The sequence below is a fragment of the Lonchura striata genome, chromosome 1A (assembly GCF_050655825.1).
Source record: "Lonchura striata isolate lonStrDom1 chromosome 1A, ASM5065582v1, whole genome shotgun sequence".
NCBI lineage: Eukaryota > Metazoa > Chordata > Aves > Passeriformes > Estrildidae > Lonchura > Lonchura striata.
In genome coordinates this window covers 75,568,154-75,592,790 of record NC_140741.1, presented here as the reverse complement: position 1 = coordinate 75,592,790, position 24,637 = coordinate 75,568,154, and the positions used below count along the sequence as shown (strand labels likewise).

At 54.0% G+C, this 24,637-nt stretch overlaps 1 protein-coding gene across 6 annotated transcripts in view; it reads left to right on the top strand.

Annotated features, from left to right (window-relative positions):
* AHCYL2 (adenosylhomocysteinase like 2) overlaps nt 1-23,699 on the top strand; it is a 70,542-nt gene extending 46,843 nt beyond the window's left edge. For 3 of the 6 annotated variants that reach the window (XM_077783726.2, XM_077783728.2, XM_077783727.2), the window contains exons 5-17: nt 2,596-2,698; nt 4,683-4,777; nt 9,121-9,227; nt 10,913-11,029; nt 12,893-12,956; nt 13,773-13,861; nt 15,548-15,618; nt 15,737-15,831; nt 17,449-17,547; nt 18,163-18,231; nt 18,311-18,389; nt 19,917-20,037; nt 21,345-23,699. In XM_077783726.2, the coding sequence (XP_077639852.2) occupies nt 2,596-2,698; nt 4,683-4,777; nt 9,121-9,227; nt 10,913-11,029; nt 12,893-12,956; nt 13,773-13,861; nt 15,548-15,618; nt 15,737-15,831; nt 17,449-17,547; nt 18,163-18,231; nt 18,311-18,389; nt 19,917-20,037; nt 21,345-21,351 (1,116 nt within the window). In that variant the 3' untranslated portion in view covers nt 21,352-23,699. Of the gene's footprint in view, nt 1-2,595; nt 2,699-4,682; nt 4,778-9,120; nt 9,228-10,912; nt 11,030-12,892; nt 12,957-13,772; nt 13,862-15,547; nt 15,619-15,736; nt 15,832-17,448; nt 17,548-18,162; nt 18,232-18,310; nt 18,446-18,760; nt 18,899-19,916; nt 20,038-21,344 lie in introns of those variants that run through there. The other 3 variants (XM_085569380.1, XM_085569382.1, XM_085569381.1) reach the window with 1 other exon arrangement.
* Nucleotides 23,700-24,637: the final 938 nt, after the last annotated feature.

Sequence of the window (24,637 nt, the reverse complement as noted above, 5' to 3'; positions counted from 1 at the left end):
TTGTACCCCAAACTGACCCCAAATACTGCATTGCCACTGCTTGTACCCCAAACTGACCCCAAATATTGCATTGCCACTGCTTGTACCCCAAACTGACCCCAAAACTGACCCAAAATATTGCATTGCCACTGCTTGTACCTCAAACTGACCCCAAATATTGCATTGCCACTGCTTGTACCCCAAACTGACCCCAAATATTGCATTGCCACTGCTTGTACCCCAAACTGAACCCAAATATTGCATTGCCACTGCTTGTACCCCAAACTGAACCCAAATGGAGCATTGCCACTGCTTGTACCCCAAACTGACCCCAAATATTGCATTGCCACTGCTTGTACCCCAAACTGAACCCAAATATTGCATTGCCACTGCTTGTACCCCAAACTGACCCCAAATGGAGCATTGCCACTGCTTGTACCCCAAACTGAACCCAAATATTGCATTGCCACTGCTTGTACCCCAAACTGACCCCAAATGGAGCATTGCCACTGCTTGTACCCCAAACTGACCCCAAATATTGCATTGCCACTGCTTGTACCCCAAACTGACCCCAAATATTGCATTCCCACGGCTTGTACCCCAAACTGACCCCAAATACTGCATTGCCACTGCTTGTACCCCAAACTGACCCCAAATACTGCATTGCCACTGCTTGTACCCCAAACTGAACCCAAATATTGCATTGCCACTGCTTGTACCCCAAACTGACCCCAAATATTGCATTCCCACGGCTTGTACCCTAAACTGACCCCAAATATTGCATTGCCACTGCTTGTACCCCAAACTGACCCCAAAACTGACCCCAAATGGGGCATTCCCACTGCTTGTACCCCAAACTGACCCCAAATATTGCATTGCCACTGCTTGTACCCCAAACTGACCCCAAATATTGCATTGCCACTGCTTGTACCCCAAACTGACCCCAAACGGGGCATTGCCACTGCTTGTACCCCAAACTGACCCCAAATATTGCATTGCCACTGCTTGTACCCCAAACTGACCCCAAATACTGCATTGCCACTGCTTGTACCCCAAACTGAACCCAAATATTGCATTGCCACTGCTTGTACCCCAAACTGACCCCAAATATTGCATTCCCACGGCTTGTACCCTAAACTGACCCCAAATATTGCATTGCCACTGCTTGTACCCCAAACTGACCCCAAAACTGACCCCAAATGGGGCATTCCCACTGCTTGTACCCCAAACTGACCCCAAATATTGCATTGCCACTGCTTGTACCCCAAACTGACCCCAAATATTGCATTGCCACTGCTTGTACCCCAAACTGACCCCAAACGGGGCATTGCCACTGCTTGTACCCCAAACTGACCCCAAATATTGCATTGCCACTGCTTGTACCCCAAACTGACCCCAAATATTGCATTGCCACTGCTTGTACCTCAAACTGACCCCAAATATTGCATTGCCACTGCTTGTACCCCAAACTGACCCCAAATATTGCATTGCCACTGCTTGTACCCCAAACTGACCCCAAATACTGCATTGCCACTGCTTGTACCCCAAACTGACCCCAAATATTGCATTGCCACTGCTTGTACCCCAAACTGACCCCAAAACTGACCCAAAATATTGCATTGCCACTGCTTGTACCTCAAACTGACCCCAAATATTGCATTGCCACTGCTTGTACCCCAAACTGACCCCAAATATTGCATTGCCACTGCTTGTACCCCAAACTGAACCCAAATATTGCATTGCCACTGCTTGTACCCCAAACTGAACCCAAATGGAGCATTGCCACTGCTTGTACCCCAAACTGACCCCAAATATTGCATTGCCACTGCTTGTACCCCAAACTGACCCCAAACGGGGCATTGCCACTGCTTGTACCCCAAACTGAACCCAAACGGGGCATTCCCACTGCTCATCTCCTAAACTGACCCCAAATATTCCATTCCCACTGCTTGTACCCCAAACTGAACCCAAACGGGGCATTGCCACTGCTTGTACCCCAAACTGACCCCAAATACTGCATTGCCACTGCTTGTACCCCAAACTGACCCCAAATATTGCATTCCCACTGCTCATCTCCTAAACTGACCCCAAATATTGCATTGCCACTGCTTGTACCCCAAACTGACCCCAAATGGGGCATTCCCACGGCTTGTACCCTAAACTGACCCCAAATATTGCATTGCCACTGCTTGTACCCCAAACTGACCCCAAATATTGCATTGCCACTGCTTGTACCCTAAACTGACCCCAAATATTGCATTGCCACTGCTTGTACCCTAAACTGACCCCAAATATTGACTTCCCACTGCTCATCTCCTAAACTGATCCCAAATATTGACTTCCCACTGCTCATCTCCTAAACTGATCCCAAATATTCCATTCCCACTGCTTGTACCCCAAACTGACCCCAAATATTCCATTCCCACTGCTTGTACCCCAAACTGACCCCACATGGTGTATTTTGCTGCTATTCCCTGTGTTTTTCTTTAAAAAACCCACAAGTCGTGCCGATTTCCCGGGCATTTTTGCAGACAAACCCCTGATTTCCCTGATTCCCGGGTTGTTTTTCTCCATAAAACCCGAATTGTGCTGATTTTGTCCCTTTTTTGGGTGCAGGTGCTGATGGAGACGCTGGGAGCGCTGGGAGCCCAGTGCCGCTGGGCCGCCTGCAACATCTACTCCACCCTCAACGAGGTGGCGGCGGCGCTGGCCGAGAGCGGTACGCAATTCCCGGGAATCCCCCGGAATTTGCAGGGAATTCCTCCTGGGTTTTGTAGGGAAATCCTCCTGGGTTTTATGGGGCATTGCTTCTGCGTTTTATAGAAAATTCCTGGGTTTTATAGATAATTTCTCCTAGGTTTTATAGGGAATTCCTGCATTTTATAGATAATTTCTGCTGGATTTTATAGGGAATTTCTTCTGCATTTCATAGGGAAATCCTCCTGGGTTTTATAGGGAAATCCTCCTTGGTTTTGTAGGGAAATCCTCCTTGGTTTTGTAGGGAATTCCTCCTGGGGCATTGCTTCTGCGTTTTATAGAAAATTCCCGGGTTTTATAGATAATTTCTCCTGGATTTTATAGGGAATTTCTTCTGCATTTCATAGGGAATTCCTCCTGGGTTTTGTAGGGAATTCCTCCTGGGTTTTATGGGGCATTGCTTCTGCGTTTTATAGAAAATTCACGGGGTTTATAGAGAATTTCTCCTGGGTTTTATAGGGAATTTCTTCTGCATTTCATAGGGAATTCCTCCTGGGTTTTGTAGGGAATTCCTCCTGGGTTTTATGGGGCATTGCTTCTGCGTTTTATAGAAAATTCACGGGGTTTATAGAGAATTCCTCCTGGGTTTTATAGGGAATTTCTTCTGCATTTCATAGGGAATTCCTCCTGGGTTTTATAGGGAAATCCTCCTGCATTTTATGGGGCATTGCTTCTGTGTTTTATAGAAAATTCACGGGGTTTATAGAGAATTCCTCCTGGGTTTTATAGGGAATTCCTGCATTTTATAGATAATTTCTGCTGGATTTTATGGGGAATTCCTCCTGCATTTTATAGGGAATTCCTTCTTCATTTTACAGGGAATTCCTTCTGCATTTTATAGGGAATTCCTCTTGGATTATATATAACACCCAAGTGTTTTACCTGGGTAATTGCCAAGGATTTTACCTGGATAAATCCAGAGGTTTTACCTGGGTAAGACCACGGATTTTACCTGGGTAAGACAAAGGATTTTACCTGGGTAATTCCCGGGATTTTACCTGGGTAATTCCCGGGATTTTACCTGGATGCAATCAGGGATTTAACTTGGCCAAGTTATGAGATTTACCTGGATAAGTCCAAGGGTTTTACCTGGGTGAGGCCAAGGATTTTACCTGGATAAATCCAGGGATTTTACCTGGATAAGGCCAAGGGTTTCTTCTGGATAAAATGAGGGATTTTACCTGGATAAATCCAGGGATTTTACCTGGGTAAATCCAAGGGTTTTACTTATGTAATGCAAAGGGTTTTACCTGGGTGAGGCCAAGGATTTTACCTGGATAAATCCAGGGATTTTACCTGGGTAAGGCCAAGGGTTTCTCCTGGATAAAATGAGGGATTTTACCTGGATAAATCCAGGGATTTTACCTGGGTAAGGTCAAGGGTTTCTCCTGGATAAAATGAGGGATTTTACCTGGATAAATCCAGGGATTTTACCTGGGTAAGGCCAAGGGTTTCTCCTGGATAAAATGAGGGATTTTACCTGGGTAAATCCAGGGATTTTACCTGGGTAAGGCCAAGAGTTTTTCCTGGATAAAATGAGGGATTTTACCTGGATAAATCCAGGGATTTTACCTGGATAAAATCAAGGGTTTTACCTATGTAATGCAAAGGGTTTTACCTGGGTGAGGCCAAGGATTTTACCTGGATAAATACAGAGGTTTTACTTGTGTAATGACAGGGATTTTACCTGGGTAAGACCAAGGGTTTTACCTGGATAAATCCAGGGATTTTACCTGGATAAAATCAAGGAATTCACCTGGCTGAAGCCACAGGTTTAACCACGAGCTCTGGAACACCCAGAAGAAGCCAAACCCACCGTGGGCCTCGCTGGCTGAAGCTGAGTAATAATTGAATCTATTCAAACAACACATGAATTAATAAATGAGTGTCCAGGAGCTCATTCCCAAGGGATTTTCCTGCCTGAACTCCTCTCCCTCCCTGGCCAGGGTTCCCTGTGTTTGCCTGGAAGGGCGAATCCGAGGACGATTTCTGGTGGTGCATCGACCGCTGCGTCAACGTCGAGGGCTGGCAGCCCAACATGGTGAGTCGGGAAACACCTGCACTTCTTCCTGCATTTTAGGGGGAATTCCTGCTGCATTTTATGGAAAATTCCTGGGTTTTATAGAGAATTTCTCCTGGGTTTTATAGAGAATTCCTCCTGCATTTTAGGGGGAATTCCTTCTGCATTTTATGGAAAATTCCTGGGTTTTATGGAGAATTTCTCCTGGGTTTTATAGAGAATCCCTCCTGCATTTTAGGGGGAATTCCTTCTGCATTTTATGGAAAATTCCTGGGTTTTATAGAGAATTTCTCCTGGGTTTTATAGAGAATCCCTCCTGCATTTCATGGGGAATTCCTTCTGCATTTTATGGAAAATTCCTGGGTTTTATAGAGAATTTCTCCTGGGTTTTATAGAGAATCCTTCCTGCATTTTAGGGGGAATTCCTTCTGCATTTTATGGAGAATTCCTGGGTTTTATAGAGAATTTCTCCTGGGTTTTATAGAGAATCCCTCCTGCATTTCATGGGGAATTTCTTCTGCATTTTATAGAGAATTCTTCCTGCATTTTACGGGGAATTTCTTCTGCATTCTATGGAAAATTCCTGGGTTTTATAGAGACTTTCTCCTGGATTTTATAGAGAATTCCTGGATTTTATGGAGAATTCCTCCTGCATTTTATAGAGAATTCCTCCTGCATTTTATAAGGAATTCCCCCTGGATTTTATGGGGATCTCCTCCTGCTTTTTATAGGGAACTCCTCCTGCATTTTATAAGGAATTCCTCCTGCATTTTATAGAGAATTCCTCCTGCATTTTACGGGGACCTACTTAGTTGTATAAGGAGTTCATCCTGGATTTTATAGAGAATTTATCCTGGATTTTATAGAGAATTTATCCTGCATTTTATAGAGAATACCTCCTGCATTTTATAGGGAATTCCTCTTGGAATTTGTAGGGAATTTCTCCTGCATTTTATAGGGAATTTCTGGATTTATAGGGAATTCCTCCTAGATTTTATAGGGAATTCCTCTTGCATTTTATAGATAACTCCTACTTCGTTTTATAAGGAATTCCTCCTGCATTTTATAGGGAATTCCTCCTGCATTTTATAGAGAATTCCTCTTGCATTTTACAGATAACTCCTACTTCATTTTATAAGGAATTCCTCCTGCATTTTATAGGGAATTCCTCCTGCATTTATAGGGAATTCCTCCTGCATTTATAGGGAATTTCTTCTGGATTTTATGGGGAATTCCTGGATTTTATAGGGAATTCCTCCTGCATTTTATAGAGAATTCCTACTTCATTTCATAAGTCATTCCTCTTGGATTTTATAGAGAATTCCTGGATTTTCTGGGGAATTCCTCCTGGAGAGGGAAGGGAAGGCCACCTAAAATCTCCTGGATCTCACCAGGCGAGGTTTGCTTTCGGCGCTTCCAAAATTGAACCCACACAAACCTCAGGCACCCGGCTCCCTTTTTATCCCGCCCTTGTTTCCAGGGAAAACAGAGCACCTGGAGCGGGGAGAGCAGAATCCTTTCCAGCTGTCAGATGTGCTTTTTTCACCACATTTCCCCAGGGATTTCGGGCCCTGGAGCTCCTGATTTAAATACGAGACGTGGCCGAAGGTGGAAACGTGGCTCTGAGTTGGGATTTTGCCAATATTGGCTCATTTGAGGTGGGATTTTTGTCCCTTCCCGTCGCTGTCGCCTCTAAAAAGAACTGGGAATGTCAAAAAAAAATCCAGCCCCGAGGTATCAGACTGAGTCTGGAGCTGGGAGCAGCTTTGTTCTGCTCTCTGAGGAATCGTTTCCTGCCCAAAATGCCACTTTTGGAGCAAAATGTGGATTTGGCTTTCCCGGGATCTCTTCATCCTGGGACTGTTTCCAGACCTGCTCCTGGAGCATGGAAATGATGGAGGGAGCACCGGGACCTTGGAGCTGTTCCCTGAGATTTTGCTGGATTTTTGGAGATAAGAAATGATTCTAAATGGTTTTAGAGATGAAAAATTATTATAAATGGCTTTAGAGAGAAGAAATAGGATGCTGGGTGAGGAACAGGGTGTGAGATGGATCTTAAAGTCAGGGAATTATGGAATGGTTTGGGTTGGGAGGGATTTCGATCCCATCCCATTCCACAGGGACACCTCCCACTGTCCCAGTGCTCCCAGCCCCATCCAGCCCGGCCCGGGACATTCCAGGGATCCAGGGGCAGCCCCAGCTGCTCTGGGAATTCTGTGCCACCCTCATTTTTCCCATCCTTGCTCCCTGTTCCTTGGACATGGGGCCAGTTCATGGCCATTCCATTCTGGGAATCCTTCATGGGATGGCTCTGGGAATTCTGGCCTTCAGGGGAAGGCTCCTTCTGGACAGGAGTGGTTCAGAAAAAGGATTTTTTTTTTTTTTCCTGGAAAACATGGAATCTGTGAGGTTTCCTTCATGGAAGAGCCTCTCCGGGGATTTTCTGCTGGAGAAAACCTTGGGAGGGAGTTGGTGACCTGGAGAGGAGTTCCAGGTACCTGCCAAGGCTGCTTTTCTCTGGGAAAAATTATTTCCATCTCAAATAAACTGTTTTTTTCCCCAAAAAAAAAAAAAAAAAACCAACCTAAACCTGCATGGAAGAATAGGAACGAGGCCAAAGCTGCAAGAAACTGGGAAAACTGCAGGAATGTGGGATGGGCTGTAGGATATCTGGGGGTGCCACACCAAGGTGACCTCCCAGCCCCCCCGGGATCTCCTCCGTGGCGTTTCCATCCCCAGCTCTCCCGGGAATGGGGGAATGCCAAGGGCTGGATTCCCTCTTGGAAGAGGATTAAACATCAAACCTCCCTCCACTAAACTGGGATTCATCCAACGAAGAGTCCAGGGAATTCCCAGTTCTGAATTCCAAATTCCTCCGGGTTCCCCTTAACCCTTCCCAGCCCGTGGATGGGACACGGAGCCGGGGATGGATTCCCTGGAGGACGCCCGTGGAGCAGCGGGAATTCCAGCAATTCCCACATTCCGGAAAAGGAGGGAGCAGAACGTTCCCGAGGAGCTCTGCGGCCATGGATGGCGGCGTGACCGGCAGAGCTGGGAATGTCACCCCTGAGCCAGGGGTGTTCCCGTTTCCCGGGAAGGCTCCGCAGGGTCCCCGCCCAGCTCCAGCTGCTTCCACCCAGCCTCGGGATTTTGGGACGCCCAGAATTCCCCAAATCCCTGCAGGACACGTCCCTAAACTCCTGGCTGCTGTGGGGTGGGGATGAGCTGGGAGATGCCTCCGGGCAGGGCCCCTTCCCTGGCCTCAGGACAGCGGTGAGGGAACCCCTGAACCTCCCCGGGATCCCGCGGGAAGGGATCCAGCGGCCTCGGGCCAGGGATGAGGATGATGATGGTGGTGAAGTGAGAAATCTTTGAGGAGGAGAAGGAGAAGGTAAAGGAGGACAATGATGCAGTGAGAAGGTCTTTGACTTTGGTGTAGGGAATGTGCAAAGATGAGGATGATGATGGAGTTGGAATTCCTTGCCTTGGAGCAGGGAACATGCAAAGAAGAGGAGGAAGATGGTGATGATGATGATGATGAAGAAGTGAGAAGTCTTTGACCTCAGTGTATGGAATATGGAAGGAGGAGGAGGAGGAGGAAGAGGAGGATGCAGTGAGAAGTCTTTGGTTTAGGGAATGTGCAAAGAATGGGATGAGGATGATGATGATGATGATGATGATGATGATGATGATGATGATGGTGATGGTGATGATGTTGGTGATGATGATGATGATGATGATACAATGAAAAGTCTGACATCAGTGTATGGAATATGCAAGGATGAGGATGATGATGGTGATGTTATGATGATGATGATGGTGATGATGATGATGATACAATGAAAAGTCTGACATCAGTGTATGGAATATGCAAGGATGAGGATGATGATGATGGTGATGGTGATGATGGTGACTCTGAGGCTGACGGTGGCCGTTGTGCTGTCACCCTGTGCAGCCCCTGGACACTTCCCCTGCCCTGGGTGACATCTGCTCCCTGTTTTCCCTGGAATCCAGCAGCGTTCTCACACTTCCCACCTTGCCCAGGCCACCAGGGCCTGCTGTGGGCAGGAGGACGTGGCAAAATCCACATTTGGGTTTTTTCCTTTTCTTCTGCCTTTTCCTCTTCTTCTTTCTCCCTGGGTGCCATTCCAGGTGTTCCATACTCATAAACTGGCCAAGCTCTTGGACCTCTCTTTTCCCTGGCACCCTGAGGTTTCTGGGCCTGAGCTGTTCTCCTGCCTGCCCTTCCCAAGGCAGTTTTCCAGAGGGTTCCTCTCCTCACTCACCTCCAACGTTTCCATTCCAGCAGCGGCTCCGTGGCTCCCTGCCGGCCCCGGGTGACTCCGTGGCTGTTTCTATTCCAGATCCTGGATGATGGGGGAGATCTCACCCACTGGATCTACAAGAAATACCCCAACATGTTCAAGAAGATCAAGGGCATTGTGGAGGAGAGCGTCACCGGGGTCCACAGGTTTGGGACAAAGCCCAGTCCCCCAGAGCTGAGCTCGGCTTTTCCCCCAGCCTGGGCCTGGCTTGTGGAAACTGCTTTAAATCCTGAGCAGTTTAAATCCTGAGCAGTTTAAATCCTGAGCAGTTTAAATCCAGCAGGACCCTGGAACTGCTCTGAGCCCCAGGGAGCAGCAGGAGCCTCTCCCGTGGGTGGGAGGGTGTCCAGGTGTGGGGTGGGAGGGGAGGAGAGGCTCTCGCCTCCTGTGGGAGGTGGAAGAGGAGGAAGCCCAGAGCACAGCCCTCCCCTAAATCCGTGGGAAGAGGTGAGATTTGGGAAGAGGAACTGAGTTGTTGAGAAGCTCGGAGAGGGGTGAGTGAAATCCCTCGGTGCCTGGCAGGAGCAGAGCTGGGCTGGGAGCGGCTCTGGGGCTTGGGAGGTGTCAGAGGAGCTTTTCCATGGAATTCATCCCATCCCAGGTGCCGGGAAGCAGGGAACTGAGGAGAGCAGCACTTTTTGCTGAGTTCTCACAGGGGGAAAGGCTTGGCTGCAGCTCTGAGCTCATCAGAGCTTGGCCAGAGGTTCAGGCAGCTCCTGGAACAGGGAAATGAAATGTGTGGAACGGGGAAGTGGCTCCAGCTCTGCACCAGTGGCTCAGGAGAAGGAAGGACTGGTGATATTTCCAGGATCCGAAATCCCAGGGTGGGAAGAAGAGGTTTCTCCAAAGGCAGGTTCTCCTTCCCAAGGGCTGGAGCAGGATTTCCAGACTCTCTGGAAAGAAGAGGCACAGTGAGGGGTTTAAATCCATTTTTTAGTGATTTTCCTGCTCTGGGGAGTCAAGTCTGTGCCCAGAGCTGAGAGCAGGGGGATGCTGGAGAAGGGAAGGATCCAGGGAGAGCTTCCAGCACATTCCAGGCCCTGAAGGGGCTCCAGGAGAGCTGAAATTTGGGAAAAGCCTGGAGGGACAGGAGCCAGGGAATGGCTCCCACTGCCAGAGGGCAGCCAGGGATGGGAGATTGGGAATGAGGAATTCCTGGCTGGGCTGGGATTGCCAGAGCAGCTGGGGCTGCCCCTGGATCCTGGAATGTCCCAGGAAGGACTGGAGCACCCTGAGATCATGGCAGGTGTCCTTGGAATGAGCTTTGAGGTCCCTTCCCACCCAAACTGGTCCAGGATTCTGGGATTTGGGACACTCAGGATCCATCCTGAGGGATTTTTATGGAAAATGGGGATAGAAAAGAAAGGAAAAGGGAAGGGAGACCCTTCATGGTTTCCTGAGATTCCAAGTGAAGCCCCTGGGTCCATGAACTTCTTGGAGAGGAGATGGATCCAATGTCAGGCTGGGAGAGCTGGGAATGTTCCCCTGGAGAAGGGAAGGATCCAGGGAGAGCTTCCAGCACATTCCAGAAGCTCCAGGAGAGCTGCAGAGGGACTGGGGACAAGGATGGAGGGACAGGACCCAGGGAATGGCTCCCACTGCCAGAGGGCAGCCAGGGATGGGAGATTGGGAATGAGGAATTCCTGGCTGGGCTGGGATTGCCAGAGCAGCTGGGGCTGCCCCTGGATCCCTGCAATGTCCCAGGCCAGGCTGGACAGTGCCCAGTGCCCCTGCCCATGGCCAGGAAGATCCTTAAGGCCCCTTCCAGCCCAAAGCCCCGAGGGCAGGGCGAATTCCCGGGGGATAATGCCCGGTTCCGTGCCCGTGCCAGGCTGTACCAGCTCTCCAAGGCGGGCAAGCTCTGCGTGCCAGCCATGAACGTCAACGACTCCGTCACCAAGCAGAAGTTCGACAACCTCTACTGCTGCCGGGAGTCCATCCTGGACGGGTGAGCGGGACCCTCGGGAGCGGGAGGAGTCCCACGGGAACGGGGAGGAATCCCACGGGGAACAACGGGGAGGAATCCCACAGGGAACAACGGGGAGGAGTCCCACGGGAACGGGGAGGAATCCCACGGGGAACAACGGGGAGGAATCCCACGGGGAATGGGGAGGAATCCCACGGGGAACAATGGGGAGGAATCCCACGGGGAATGGGGAGGAATCCTACGGGGAATGGGGAGGAATCCCCATGGGGAATGCGGAGGAATCGTACAGGGAACAGGGAGGAATCCTACAGGGAATGGGGAAGAATCCTACAGGGAATGGGGAGGAATCCCACAGGGAAGAAGGAGGAATCCTCATGGGAACAGGAAGGAATCCCCACAGGGAATCGGGAGGAATCCCCACAGGGAACGGGGAGGAATCCCATGGGTAATGAGGAGGAACCCCATGGGGAATGGAGAAGAATCCCACAGGGAACAGGGAGGAATTCTTATAGGGAATGGAGAGGAATCCCACTGGCGATGGGGAGGAATCCCACAGGGAACAGGGAATGAGGAGGAGTTCCCATGGGGAATGGGGAGGAACTCCCATGGGAAACAGAATGGAATTCCATGGGGAACGGGGAGGAATCCTCATGGGAAACAGGGAGGAATCCCACGGGGAACGGGGAGGAATCCTCATGGGAAACAGGGAGGAATCCCACGGGGAATGGGGAGGAATCCTCATGGGGTCAGGGAGGAATCCTATGGGGAAGGAGGAGAAATCCCACAGGGAAACCGGGAGGAATCCCCATGGGAATGGGGAGGAATCCCCATGGGAAGCAGGGAGGAATCCCACAGGGAACGGGGAGGAATCCCACAGGGATTTTTTCTCTCCAGTTCTTCATTCCCTTTCTTTTCATGGAATTGGGTGTCCGTGTCCCTCCAGCCCCAAATTCCTTCATGGCCGAGTGAGGCTGGGACAGGTTTTGTCCTTGCTGTGACATCGTTTGTGGCACAATCCATGAACAATCCGTGAATTTGGGGTGTGCAGCAGCCTCTCCAAGGAATGGGAATCATGAGGGGAGTGAAATAATGGGAGCAGAATTCCCAGAGCAGCTGGGGCTGCCCCTGGATCCCCGGAATGTCCAAGGCCAGGCTGGAGCAGCCTGGGACAGTGGGATGGACATGGACATGGGATAGGATGGGATGGGATTTAAGGTTCTTTCCAACCCCAAAATTCCTGGGATTCCATGGAAACACCTTGAAGAGTAAGCTGGGATTTGGGTTCAGCCTGGTGCAGGAATTGGAGACGGGGTCAGGGCAGATGAGAGCAGAGGTGCCTTAAAGCTGCTGTGGGTTTCAGCTGGATTTCCCTGGAAAAAGGAGGGAATTTCACCTTCCCTGCACTGCTAACCTATTTACTCCAGAGCTAAAAATAGCCTGGAATGTAGGACACGCTGGGGAGGGAGCAGAAGGAAGCCAGAGGAAGGGGGAGCTGCTTTTGGGATTCTGGCACGGAGTTCCCACTCCCCTGCTGCTCCTGGGGCTCTTCCTTGGGGAGCACTCGGGGTTGACAATAAAAATTCAGATTAAAGTAATTGTGGAGAGGCTCTTCAGTATTCAGGGAGTGTCAAAACAAAGGGTGAAAGGATAAAAATCAACAGGAAAAGAGCTCCAAACCCAAATTCCATCCTCTTTTGTTGGAAGAACAAGAGAACCCCCACCCTTCCAAAAGGAAAAGGGAATTTTTAGGTGCTTTTGGGGTTTTCTCTTCCCCTGGAATTTCAGGGATGCAGGATCCAGCTGTGGGATCCATCCTTGGAGCAGCTCTCAGTGCTGGGCTGGAATTCTGACCTTTAATTGTGGTTTTATTTCCTTTTTCCTCAGCCTGAAGAGGACCACAGACATGATGTTTGGAGGGAAGCAGGTGGTGGTGTGTGGCTATGGGGAGGTAAGGGGCTCCATTTTCCCAGTTTTTCCCCTTTTCCCACTGGGAATTCCCTGTGTAAAATCAGCATAGCTTCCTCCACCCTCGGGTCTTTGCACCTGCAGGACCCTCCAAAGTGCAGGAGTTCGACAAAAAACAAAAGTTTTCTTCATTTCTTTATTGTTAAAGAGATGCCAAAGCTGAATCTTTAAAAAAATACATTAAATATTCTCCATATCTTTAATATTTGGATATTGGCATGGCCACATAATGATACAACACGTATTTCTATAATTTTAATATTATATTTAATCTGATTTTACTAAAATCAGAGGTTCTGCAGATGTTCTGGGCATTCCAGTGTGGCCAAGAGAGAATTCATGTTGATTTATCCCTTCACCCACCCTCTCTCCACATGGGAATACTCCCTTTTTCCCGGTTTTTCTCAGGACCAGTTCACACCAGTGGCAGCGGGTGCTCTACTGGAATTTTTTGAATGCCCCAGCAGCTGGAATGGGTCCATTTTTCCTGCTGTAACCACATTTTTGGGAACATTTTAACCTTGATTCCTGCACTGCCTGTGCTGGCCAAAGGTTAAAGCTCGTTAACCCTCCGAGGTTAATTACCCCTAAAGCTTCCTGAGTGGAGCAAAGGCTGCAGGAGGCTCTGGAAGGTTCCCTGGGATCACAGGAATCCCTGTTGCACATTCCAGACCTTGGGGTGTTCTGGATGAGAACAACCCCTGGGGCCAAGCCCAGCGGGGGTTTTGGGGAGCCTGGGGCTGCCCCAGGGCAGGGATTTGGGGATGTGGGGACGCCCTGAGCTCCGTCCCTCTTGCAGGTGGGGAAGGGCTGCTGTGCTGCCCTGAAGGCCATGGGCTCCATCGTCTACGTCACCGAGATCGACCCCATCTGCGCCCTGCAGGCCTGGTAAGGCTGCAGCCCCCCGAGCGGGGCAGCCCCCCACGTTCCTGTGCTGCCCCCCACATTTCTGAGCATCCCCCCACGTTCCTGAGCTGTGCAGCCCCTCAAATTCCTGAGCAGCCCCCCGAGCGGGGCAGCCCCCCACATTTCTGAGCATCCCCCCACGTTCCTGAGCTGTGCAGCCCCTCAAATTCCTGAGCAGCCCCCCACGTTCCTGTGCATCTCCCCACATTCCTGAGCATCCTCTCAGCTCCCTGTATATCCCCCCATGTTCCTGAGCAGCTCCCCACATTCCTGAGCAGCCCCCCACATTCCTGAGCAGCCCCTCACGTTCCTGAGCAGCCTCTCAGCTCCCTGTGTATCCCCCCACGTTCCTGTGCATCCCCCCACGTTCCTGAGCAGCCCCCCACGTTCCTGAGCAGCCCCCCACATTCCTGAGCATCCCCCCACATTCCTGAGCATCCTCTCAGCTCCCTGTGTATCCCCCCACATTCCTGAGCAGCCCCCCACATTCCTGAGCATCCCCCCACATTCCTGAGCATCCTCTCAGCTCCCTGTGTATCCCCCCACATTCCTGAGCAGCCCCCCACGTTCCTGAGCAGCCCCCCACGTTCCTGAGCAGCCCCCCAGCTCCCGTGCTGGAGCCCTGCCCTAAAACATCTCCTGGTTTATCCCATCCCAGGAAGGGACCTGCCCTAAAACATCTCCCAGTTTATCCCATCCCACAGCAGCCAGGAGTTGGGACACAGCTTGCCAGGATTTTGGGAATGAGCTGCTCCCTGGCTCTGCCAGGGCTGTTCCCACACCTCACCCTGGAGGTGTTGGGGAGCCCTCACCGGCACCAGGACACCCCAAAAAAGGCTGAGCCCCCCCTGAGACCTGACCTCGATCCCTCCACACACAGCTGGCTTTGGATCCTCCCTGTGCACCCCCAGGGGTGGGATCCCAAAAACACCCAGAGCCCTCAGCCTGCTCCTCACCAGGTTGTTATGGTGAGCGGACTAACGAGTTCTAATTAGCAGAGCTGATGAACTTTTGGGTTACTCAGCTGGGAATTTCCAGCAGTCCCTTCCCTGACCCCTCACGAGGCAGCAGCAGCAGCACGTGGCCCCTCCCAGGAGGAGCTTGCAGTGGGGAAAAAGCTCAGGAAACGGGGACATGCAGCAGAAAAAAATGACTTTTTTTTTTTTTAGCAACTATGATTTTGCAGCTTGTGAGAGGCACAGGAAGGAGCTCTGGGGAGGATTGTCAACAGATCCCAAAAAAACCCACCCTGCCCTTGTTATCCCAGAGCTCACCTTGCTGGGGAGGGCAGGGCAGGCCTGCCGGGAGCTCGGCACCTCTGAGGGTTCTGCAGGTGCCTAAATAAGGATTTTGGGGTGGTGAGAGGCACCCACAGCTTTGGGGAGTTTTTTAGGATGCTCTAAATCCATCCCAACCTGGATTCTGAGCGGATCCACAGCTCCTGGATGTTCCTTGCAGGAAGAACAGTTCTAAAAAACCCATCAGGGCCAAGGGTTGAGGTTTGCAGATGAGAAGGCCCCGACAGGACACGGGAAAGCCCCAAAATCCCTTCTCACTTCTCCTCACAAATGTCCCAGACCCTCCAGGGTGACCCCAGAAACTCCCAGTGGCTCATCAGGAAGATAAAAAGGGGATCTGGGGTCACTTTGTCCCTGTTTCTGCTCTCAGCATGGACGGGTTCCGGCTGGTGAAGCTCAACGAAGTCATCAGGCAGGTGGACATCGTCATCACCTGCACAGGTACGGGGCCAGGAGGGGGGAGAGGGGATTCACACCCCAAAACGGCCCCACCCCAGCCTGAGGGAAAGCCCAGAGGCGGGGCAGGACGGGGCATTCATCCGGGTTTGGGTGCTGGCAGGCAACAAGAACGTGGTGACCAGGGAACATCTGGACAGGATGAAGAACAGCTGCATTGTCTGCAACATGGGGCACTCCAACACCGAGATCGACGTGGTGAGCAGGGCTGGGGGGCTTGGGGTGGCAGCTTTGGGGTGGGGACGGGGTTTTGGGGTGATGGTGCTCTGAGGGGACTGTTTTAGAGTGGTGCTGCTTTGAGGCCGTGGTGGTTTGGGGTGATGGTGCTTTTGGGCTGTGGTGTTTGGGGTGGTGGTGGTGGTTTGGGATGGTGGTGCTTTGAGTGACTGTTTTGGGGTGGCAGCGTTTGGGGTAATGATATTTTAGGATAATGATGTTTTGGGCTGAGCGGTGTTTGGGGTGATTGTTTCGGGGTGATGGTGTTTGGGGTTACAGTGTTTTGGGATGATGGTTCTTTGGGGCAGTGGTGTTTTAGGATGATGGTGCTTTGGGGCAACTCTTTCAGGGTCAGAGTGCTTTGGGGTAATGGTGTTTTGGGCTTTAGGATAATGGTGTTCTGAGGTGATGGTGCTTTGGGGCAGTGGTGTTTGGGATGATGGTGCTTTGGGGCAATGGTGTTTGGGATGATGGTTCTTTGGGGCAATGGTGTTTGGGGTGGGGGTGCTTTGAGTGACACATTTTGGGGTGATGGAGTTTTGGGCTAGTGGTGTTTGGACTGGTGGTATTTTGGGGAGATGGTGTTTGGGGTGATTGTTTTAGGGTGATGGTGTTTTGGGGTGATGCTATTTTAGGGTGATGGTGCTTTGGGGCAATGGTGTTCTAAGGTGATGGAGCTTTGGAGTTTTAGGATGATGGTTCTTTGGGGCAATGGTGTTTGGGATGATGGTTCTTTGGGGCAATGGTGTTTGGGGTGGTGGTGTTTTGGGGCAATGGTGTTTGGGATGATGGTTCTTTGGGGCAATGGTGTTTGGGGTGGTGGTGTTTTGGGGCAATGGTGTTTGGGGTGGTGGTGCTTTGAGTGACACATTTTGGGCTAATGGTGTTTGGACTGGTGGTTTTTTGGGGAGATGGTGTTTGGGGTGACTGTTTTAGGGTGATGGTGTTTTGGGGTGATGGTATTTTGGGATCATGGTGTTCTAAGGTGATGGTGCTTTGGAGTTTTAGGATGATGGTTCTTTGGGGCAATGGTGTTTGGGATGATGGTTCTTTGGGGCAGTGGTGTTTAGGATGATGGTTCTTTGGGGCAGTGGTGTTTGGGATGATGGTGCTTTGGGGCAGTGGTGTTTGGGATGATGGTCTTTTGGGGCAATGGTGTTTGGGATGATGGTGCTTTGGGGCAGTGGTGTTTAGGATGATGGTGCTTTGGGGCAGTGGTGTTTGGGATGATGGTGCTTTGGGGTAACTTTCAGGGTCAGAGTGCTTTGGGGTAATGGTGTTTTGGGCTTTAGGATAACGGTGTTCTGAGGTGATGGTGCTTTGGGGCAGTGCTGTTTGGGGTGACACTTTGAGTGACACTGTCTGGGGTGATGGTGAATCCTCCTCACCAGATCTTGGTCACTCGTGGTGGAGCTTTGATGGAGCTCATACAAACAGCCCAGGCTGTGAGCCCCAGGGGTGCCACTCGGGGGGCTGGGCTGGGTCTGGGGGAGATGACACTCCGAGGATGCTGGCAGGGGGTTCTGCCTCTTTCCATCCCGTTCCTGAGCTCCTGGGCTGGCTCTGCTGCTGCTGCTGTGATGTTTCCCCGTTTTCCAGGCCAGCCTGCGCACGCCCGAGCTCACCTGGGAGCGCGTCAGGTCCCAGGTGGATCACGTCATCTGGCCCGACGGCAAGAGGATCGTGCTGCTGGCAGAGGTGAGAGCAGCAGGAACTGCAGCTGAGGGGTCCCTGTGCCTCCTGGAATTTGGCTCAGGGAATCGTGGAATCGCAGATTTAGGTTGGAAAACGCCTCGGAGTCCATCAAGTCCAACCGTTCCCAGCGCTGCCATTGCCACCACTGCCCCACGTCCCCAAGTGCCACATCCACAGGGCTTTGAAATCCCTCCAGGGATGGGGACTCCACCCCTGCCCTGAGCAGCTGTGCCAGGGCTGGACAAACCTTTCCATGAAGGAATTCCCCAAAATCCCCCCTGAGGATCTCCTGGCCCAGCCTGAGGCCGTTCCCTCTGCTCCTGTCCCTGTTCCCTGGAGCACAGCCCGACCCCCCGGCTGTCCCCTCCTGGCAGGGACTTGTGCAGAGCCACAAGGTCCCCCCTGGGTTCCTGGGATGAAGAAAAACCCCTTGTTTTAACTCATCCCACTCCAGGGTATCTCCCACTGGGAGATTGCCACTTCCCAAGGGCAGCCCCACCTTGGGGCTCGCTGCAGGTGACAAACAGCTGGGACACCTTGCTCCAGCAGTCCCTGTCCCTCCTGTGGGGTTACAAACCAGATTTGGTGCCCTGTTAACAACCAGATTCTGCTCCCCAGGGCCGCCTGCTGAACCTGAGCTGCTCCACCGTGCCCACCTTTGTCCTGTCCATCACGGCCACCACCCAGGTGAGGGGGGCCTGGGCTGGGCCGGGGGCAGGCCCCGCTCTGGGGACAGCAGCCCCTGACCCCGGTGTCCTCCCCGCAGGCCCTGGCTCTGATAGAGCTGTACAACGCTCCTGAGGGCCGCTACAAGCAGGACGTGTACTTGCTGCCTAAAAAAATGGGTAACCATGTTCCTGCTGCCTTCTCCTCATGGCTCTTGGGCTGGAATGGCTGGGAGGTGGCCTTGGCCAGGCTGGGTCACTGTCACATCTGGGAGGTGACCCTGGCCAGGCTGGGTCACTGTCACATCTGGGAGGTGACCCTGGCCAGGCTGGGTCACTGTCACAGCCAGGAGGTGGCCCTGGCCAGGCTGGGTCACCATCACAGCCGGGAGGTGACCTTGGGCCAGGCTGGGTCACTGTCACATCTGGGAGGTGACCCTGGCCAGGCTGGGTCACTGTCACAGCCGGGAGGTGACCCTGGGCCAGGTTGGGTCACTGTCACAGCCGGGAGGTGACCCTGGGCCAGGCCGGGTCACCGTCACATCTGGGAGGTGACCCTGGGCCAGGCTGGGTCACCGTCACAGCCGGGAGGTGACCCTGGCCAGGCTGGGTCACTGTCACATCTGGGAGGTGACCCTGGGCCAGGTTGGGTCACTGTCACAGCCGGGAGGTGACCCTGGGCCAGGCTGGGTCACTGTCACAGCCGGGAGGTGGCCCTGGGCCAGGCTGGGTCACTGTCACATCTGGGAGGTGACCCTGGGCCAGGCTGGGTCACTGTCACACCCGGGAGGTGACCCTGGGCCAGGCTGGGTCACTGTCACATCTGGGAGGTGGCCCTGGCCAGGCTGGGTCACTGTCACAGCCGGGAGGTGGCCCTGGCCAGGCTGGGTCACTGTCACATCTGGGAGGTGACCCTGGCCAGGCTGGGTCACTGTCACAGCCAGGAGGTGACCTTGGGCCAGGCTGGGTCACTGTCACATCTGGGAGGTGATCCTGGGCCAGGCCGGGTCACTGTCACATCTGGGAGGTGACCCTGGCCAGGCTGGGTCACCGTCACATCTGGGAGGTGGCCCTGGCCAGGCTGGGTCACTGTCACATCTGGGAGGTGGCCCTGGCCAGGCTGGGTCACCGTCACATCTGGGAGGTGGCCCTGGCCAGGCTGGGTCACCGTCACATCTGGGAGGTGGCCCTGGCCAGGCTGGGTCACTGTCCCATCTGGGAGGTGGCCCTGGCCAGGCTGGGTCACTGTCACATCTGGGAGGTGGCCCTGGCCAGGCTGGGTCACTGTCACATCTGGGAGGTGGCCCTGGCCAGGCTGGGTCACTGTCACAGCCGGGAGGTGACCCTGGCCAGGCTGGGTCACTGTCACAGCCAGGAGGTGGCCCTGGCCAGGCTGGGTCACTGTCACATCTGGGAGGTGACCCTGGGCCAGGCTGGGTCACTGTCACAGCCGGGAGGTGGCCCTGGCCAGGCTGGGTCACTGGGGATGGGCCTCACCCCTGCCCGCAGAGCCCCTCCCGAGCACACGGCCACCCTGGGCACGCTTTGGTGGGAGTCGGGGTTTTTGAGGCAGGGCTGGCTTACCCTGATCTTGGGGCGAGGTGACACCTCCCAGAGACGTCAGGTGGGCTGTGCCTCATCCCGGGGGACCCGTGTGGCCTCCGTGCCCGGCTGTGACGAGGCCTGGCCCCCTTTGCCCTCCCGCAGACGAGTACGTGGCCAGCCTGCACCTGCCCACGTTCGACGCGCACCTGACGGAGCTGACGGACGAGCAGGCCAAGTACCTGGGGCTCAACAAGAACGGACCTTTCAAACCCAACTACTACAGGTGCCCTCCTGTGTCCTCCTGTCCCCTCCCAGTCCCCTCCCAGTCCCCTCCCAGCCCTCTCCCAGTCCCCTCCCGTCCCCTCCCGTCCCCTCCCGTCCCCTCCCGTCCCCTCCCAGCCCTTTCCCAGTCCCCTCCCAGTCCCCTCCTGTGCCCTCCCGTCCCCTCCCAGCCCTTTCCCAGTCCCCTCCCAGTCCCCTCCCAGTCCCCTCCCATCCCCTCCCAGTCCCCTCCCAGCCCTTTCCCAGTCCCCTCCCAGTCCCCTCCCAGTCCCCTCCCGTCCCCTCCCGTCCCCTCCCAGTCCCCTCCTGTGCTCTCCTGTCCCCTCCTGTGCTCTCCTGTCCCCTCCCGTGCCCTCCTGTCCCCTCCCAGTCCCCTCCCAGTCCCCTCCAGTCCCCTCCCAGCCCTCTCCTGCCCCGCACGGGGATGCCTGTGGGGGCAGAGGGGCCGGGGTTTAGCCCCACTCCGACCCTGGGAGGATTCCCAGGTCTCTGCTCAGACAGCAGGAAGGGGGTGACGCAGCCGGAGCGGTGACAGGAGCCCTTTGTGCGTGGCAGCAGCTGTCACCCAGACGTGGCAGATGCCAGCGCGATGCCACCGGCTCGGTGGCAGCTTTATTTTTAAAGTTTGACGGAGGATGAGGTGGCACAGAGCGGCCTTGGCCCCGGGGCTGCTCCCACAGGCTCAGCTCCATGGCTCCTTTCTGAGCACAGGCTGGGCAGATCCCCAAAATAATCATAATTTTCAGTAGGAGCCCCTGGATCGCTTCCCTTTCCACATTTTTTAGCCAGCGCTGCCTTGAATTTCCACTGTGAAAATGAAATGGCTTTGCACAAATGTGGATCTCCTTGGGAGGGTGAAGCCCAGATCCTTTTCCTGCTGGAAAAGGGATTTTCTTGGCAGGCAGAGAGCACCGGAACACTCCCAGTTTGGGGATTACTGGGTTTTCCCAGATCCTGAGCTTTTTTTTTCCATTGCAAAATCCTGGTGCTTCCCCGTGGCTGTGCAGGGATTCCCTCTGGTTCGGTTCTCTGTGCCCGGTTTTGGTGCCTGGTACTGCCCAGCCTTGCTGGGAGCGAGGTTTGTCCTGGAGAGGTTGGGATCCGAGGGTCTCGGGAATTCCTGCGCTGAGGGGGAGCCACGACCCCTCCAACTTCCATGGGCACCTCAGGGGCGGCGAGGACCGAGTCCCTTCCTCAGCCATTTCTGTCCTTGGCGTCTCCCCCTGCCAAAATCCACCGTGGCGATGCCGGGGCTGCTCCTCATCCCTTCCCCACTCGGCAAAGCCCCGTTTTTCCTTCTTTCCCCAGATACTGAGTTCCTGCCGCCGCATCCCGGAGAATCGCCAGGAGCTGCGACAAGCACCCGAGTCTTTCTCAACTACTGTACAGGATGAAACCGCGCAAGCTTCCCACGCTAGAGCCGGGCTTGCTGCCATAGTCGACAGTGTGTTTTAGGTTATTTATTTATTAAATTAGGATACTGTTCACGTGGCCTCTGCCACTGGTGTTCGTCCTGCCGCGGGACTGGGAGACGCTGGATTTTCTTTCCGTTCCTTTCATTTTCCTCTTTGGGTTCGTTCTTTTTTCGGGGCTGGGAGGAGGGGGAAGGCGAGGAGGAAGCTGCTGGAATCGAGCCGTGGAATAGTCCCTTGTCCCTGCTCACCCCCGCGCACGGCGGGACCCGGCCTGGCAGCCAGGGAATCCCCGGCCGTTCGACAACAGAGCCAAACTCCTCGTGGGCTCCGGAGCTGCCTCGGGAGCAGAGAAGCCTCTCCGCCTCTCCGTGTGCCCTGGAAGTGCCCGGAGCCGTGCCCGGCCGGGGAACCTCGCCTTAGCACTGCCCGGAGCCGTGCCCAAGGGTCAGCGCCGGCCCGGGGACATCCCCGAGCGCTCCCCTGGCCGCAGCCCCGCGGCGTTTTCCTGCTGCTGTCGTTCCGAGTGCCAACCTCTCTGGATCAACCAAAGTCGTGTTCCCGGCGGGGCCGGGGCAGCCCCGCGCTGCTGGAAGGGGCTCCTCGCCCACCGATGCTGCTCACGCGCCGGCGGCTCCGCCACGCCGAGCGGAGCTCGCCCGGCCGCCCGGCTGGGAGGACCCACGTCCTTCTCCAGCCGAATTTCGGAGTTTTGTTTTCTGCTCACATTTGTACGAATCTGGAATTCCCCTTTGGAATGTATGAGACGCCCGCCGGAGCGACCCCCGCGGATTCTGTGCGAGGGGAGAGTTCAGCATCGCTGAAACCCTTTGGTCACCTCGACGTGTCAGAGCCGATGGAGACTAAATTTGCCAGAGTTCCCTGTTTTATCCCAGGATGTCCCAGCTGAGCACAGGACAGCGTGACCCGTAGCAAGGTGACTCCCCAAGTGCCGGTGTCCGCGCGGAGTCACTCCTGTCCCTCGTGGAGAACGTGATCCTGCTGAAATAAAACTGCCCAGCCCCCTGAGCACAGAAGCCTCTGTCCTCCCTGTTGGCTCCGGAGTCTCTCCTCGGCTGCAGATCCGTGTTTTGTCCTCCTGGGCTTCTTTGCTATCATGGAGAACTTTTTTGTGGCAGCTCGTTCACGCACAAGGAAGGGAAAACGGAGGAATTGCATCCTCACGTCCTTCCCACGGCTCTTAGGAGATTTGGAGTCAGGTTGGCCACAAGTCGCTCTTCTCCAGAGCAAACGCTCCCATGTGCCGGCTTATTCCAAGCTTCTCTTTGAAATCTCTCAAAATCAGGAAGGAAAACCTTGAGAAGAGCTTGAGGAAACCTTGAAGAGGGCCTTGGGAAGGCGTCAGGGCTTTGCCAAGGCCTTGTGGAGACCTTCAGGCTTCGAGAAGCTTCCAGGAGACTGATTGCTAACCACAGACTCGCTCTCTGCTCGTTCATTTTACCCCGATCCCGAGATGTTCTGGGAAGAATCCCCTGAGCTCTTTGAAACATCACACCCAAGGCTTTCTCCCCAAGCTGGACCCTGGTCTGTCAGCCCCTGCTGTTTTCTGGGAGCTGCTCCTGGCCCAGGGGAGATGCAGCTGTGGGGTCAGAGCAGCTTTGGGAAGAACAGGAATCCCATCCCAACCCAAGCACAGCCACTTCCCCCTGGAAAAGCCCCTTTCATCCTGACCCCTCTCATCCCCAGAGCTGCCTCCCGCCCTGTGCCTGCTCTGCACAGCCCCAGATCCCTCCGTGCCCCGTTCTAACCTCCTTTTATCTTCCAGGTAGATAGGAAGGAAAAAAAAATATATATATTAATACTAAAATCCCAACTGGCTTTTCCCACCTCGATTTTTAAAGCTCTTCTCCATGTTCTGCTTCTCCTGTAAAAGCTTATTGGCTCGCTTGGCTTTTTTCCTAATCAACCTGGAATCATATCCTATGATCATCTCTAAATTAAACGTGTAATGGGGTTTGGTTTCTTTTTTTTTTAAATGTAACACATTTTTCAAGACTTAGGAAAAAAGGAGATTTTAGGTAACACCAGCAAAATCGCATAAAGGAAATTAATTCTGTTCTGAACTTTAGAGATAATAAGACAAAAGTCGTCCTCAGCAGTGAGGAAACGAAAACGTCGCAACCATAACATTTCAGAAGGATGTTTTAAATATTAATGTCTGAGTGATTGTATTAGATCAGCAATAAAGACTCTGTAATCTCAAAACACAAATAAAACATTGGAAAACTCAGCCTCTCCTGAGCGTCCTTGGGGTCAGGCGGGGGCAGACCGGGATTTTGGGGCGGAGGGGGACAAGGAGGGATCAGGGATGCTGGTGGGATGGGAGGGGTTGTCCCCAGAGCCTTGAGCTCCTGCTGTTTCCAGATGATTCCAGCTGGGGAAGCGGCTCCGGGGCCGCGTCCTTGGGGCAGCTGGAGCTGTCTGAGCTCCTGGGCTGCTGTGTCCTTGGGAAGCGGTGGGAAGGATCCCGGTGCCGTTATCTCCTCTGGAACAATCCCGTTATCTGCTCTGCTCCCGCCCTGCCTCGCTGCAGCCACGGGAAATTCCGACCCGACCCTTGGCGTTTCCAGCTCTCCAGAGGCTCTGAAGGGATGTGGGACACGAGGGGCACCGAGATCGGCCACTCGGTACCTCCCCGGCCACAAACCTGCACAGTCACCCCAAAACCAGCCGGCCGGCCCCATTACTGGCTGTGGGAATGGAAATCCTGCTCCAGGGCCCCGGGAGCTGCCTGGCACCGAAACGGAGACGGCGGGGCTCGGACGCCTTGGGGTGCCTTGGGTGCAGCCCCACAGGTGCCCCCCGGCCCATCCATGGCCACCCCCTCGTTACCCCACGGGCACCTCTGACACCCCGGCTCCCGCCCTGCTGCCCCCTGCGCTCCAGGGACACCCCACAACGCCCCCATGGCAGCATTCTGGACTCCAAGGACACCCTACAAATCCTCCTTCCATCCTCCCAGCAGTGCAGGGACACCCTACGAATCCCTTCCCCAGCATCCCCCGTTCCCGACCCCTCCAGCCCAGCCCCGGTCCCGGGATCTCCCCGGGATCATCCCGGCCCCTCCGCCGCTACCCCGGGCCCCGCCCCGTCCCGCTCCGGACCAATGGCGAGGCGGGGGAGCGCCCTGAGGCCACGCCCCCGCTCCCGGCGGACCAATAGGCGTGG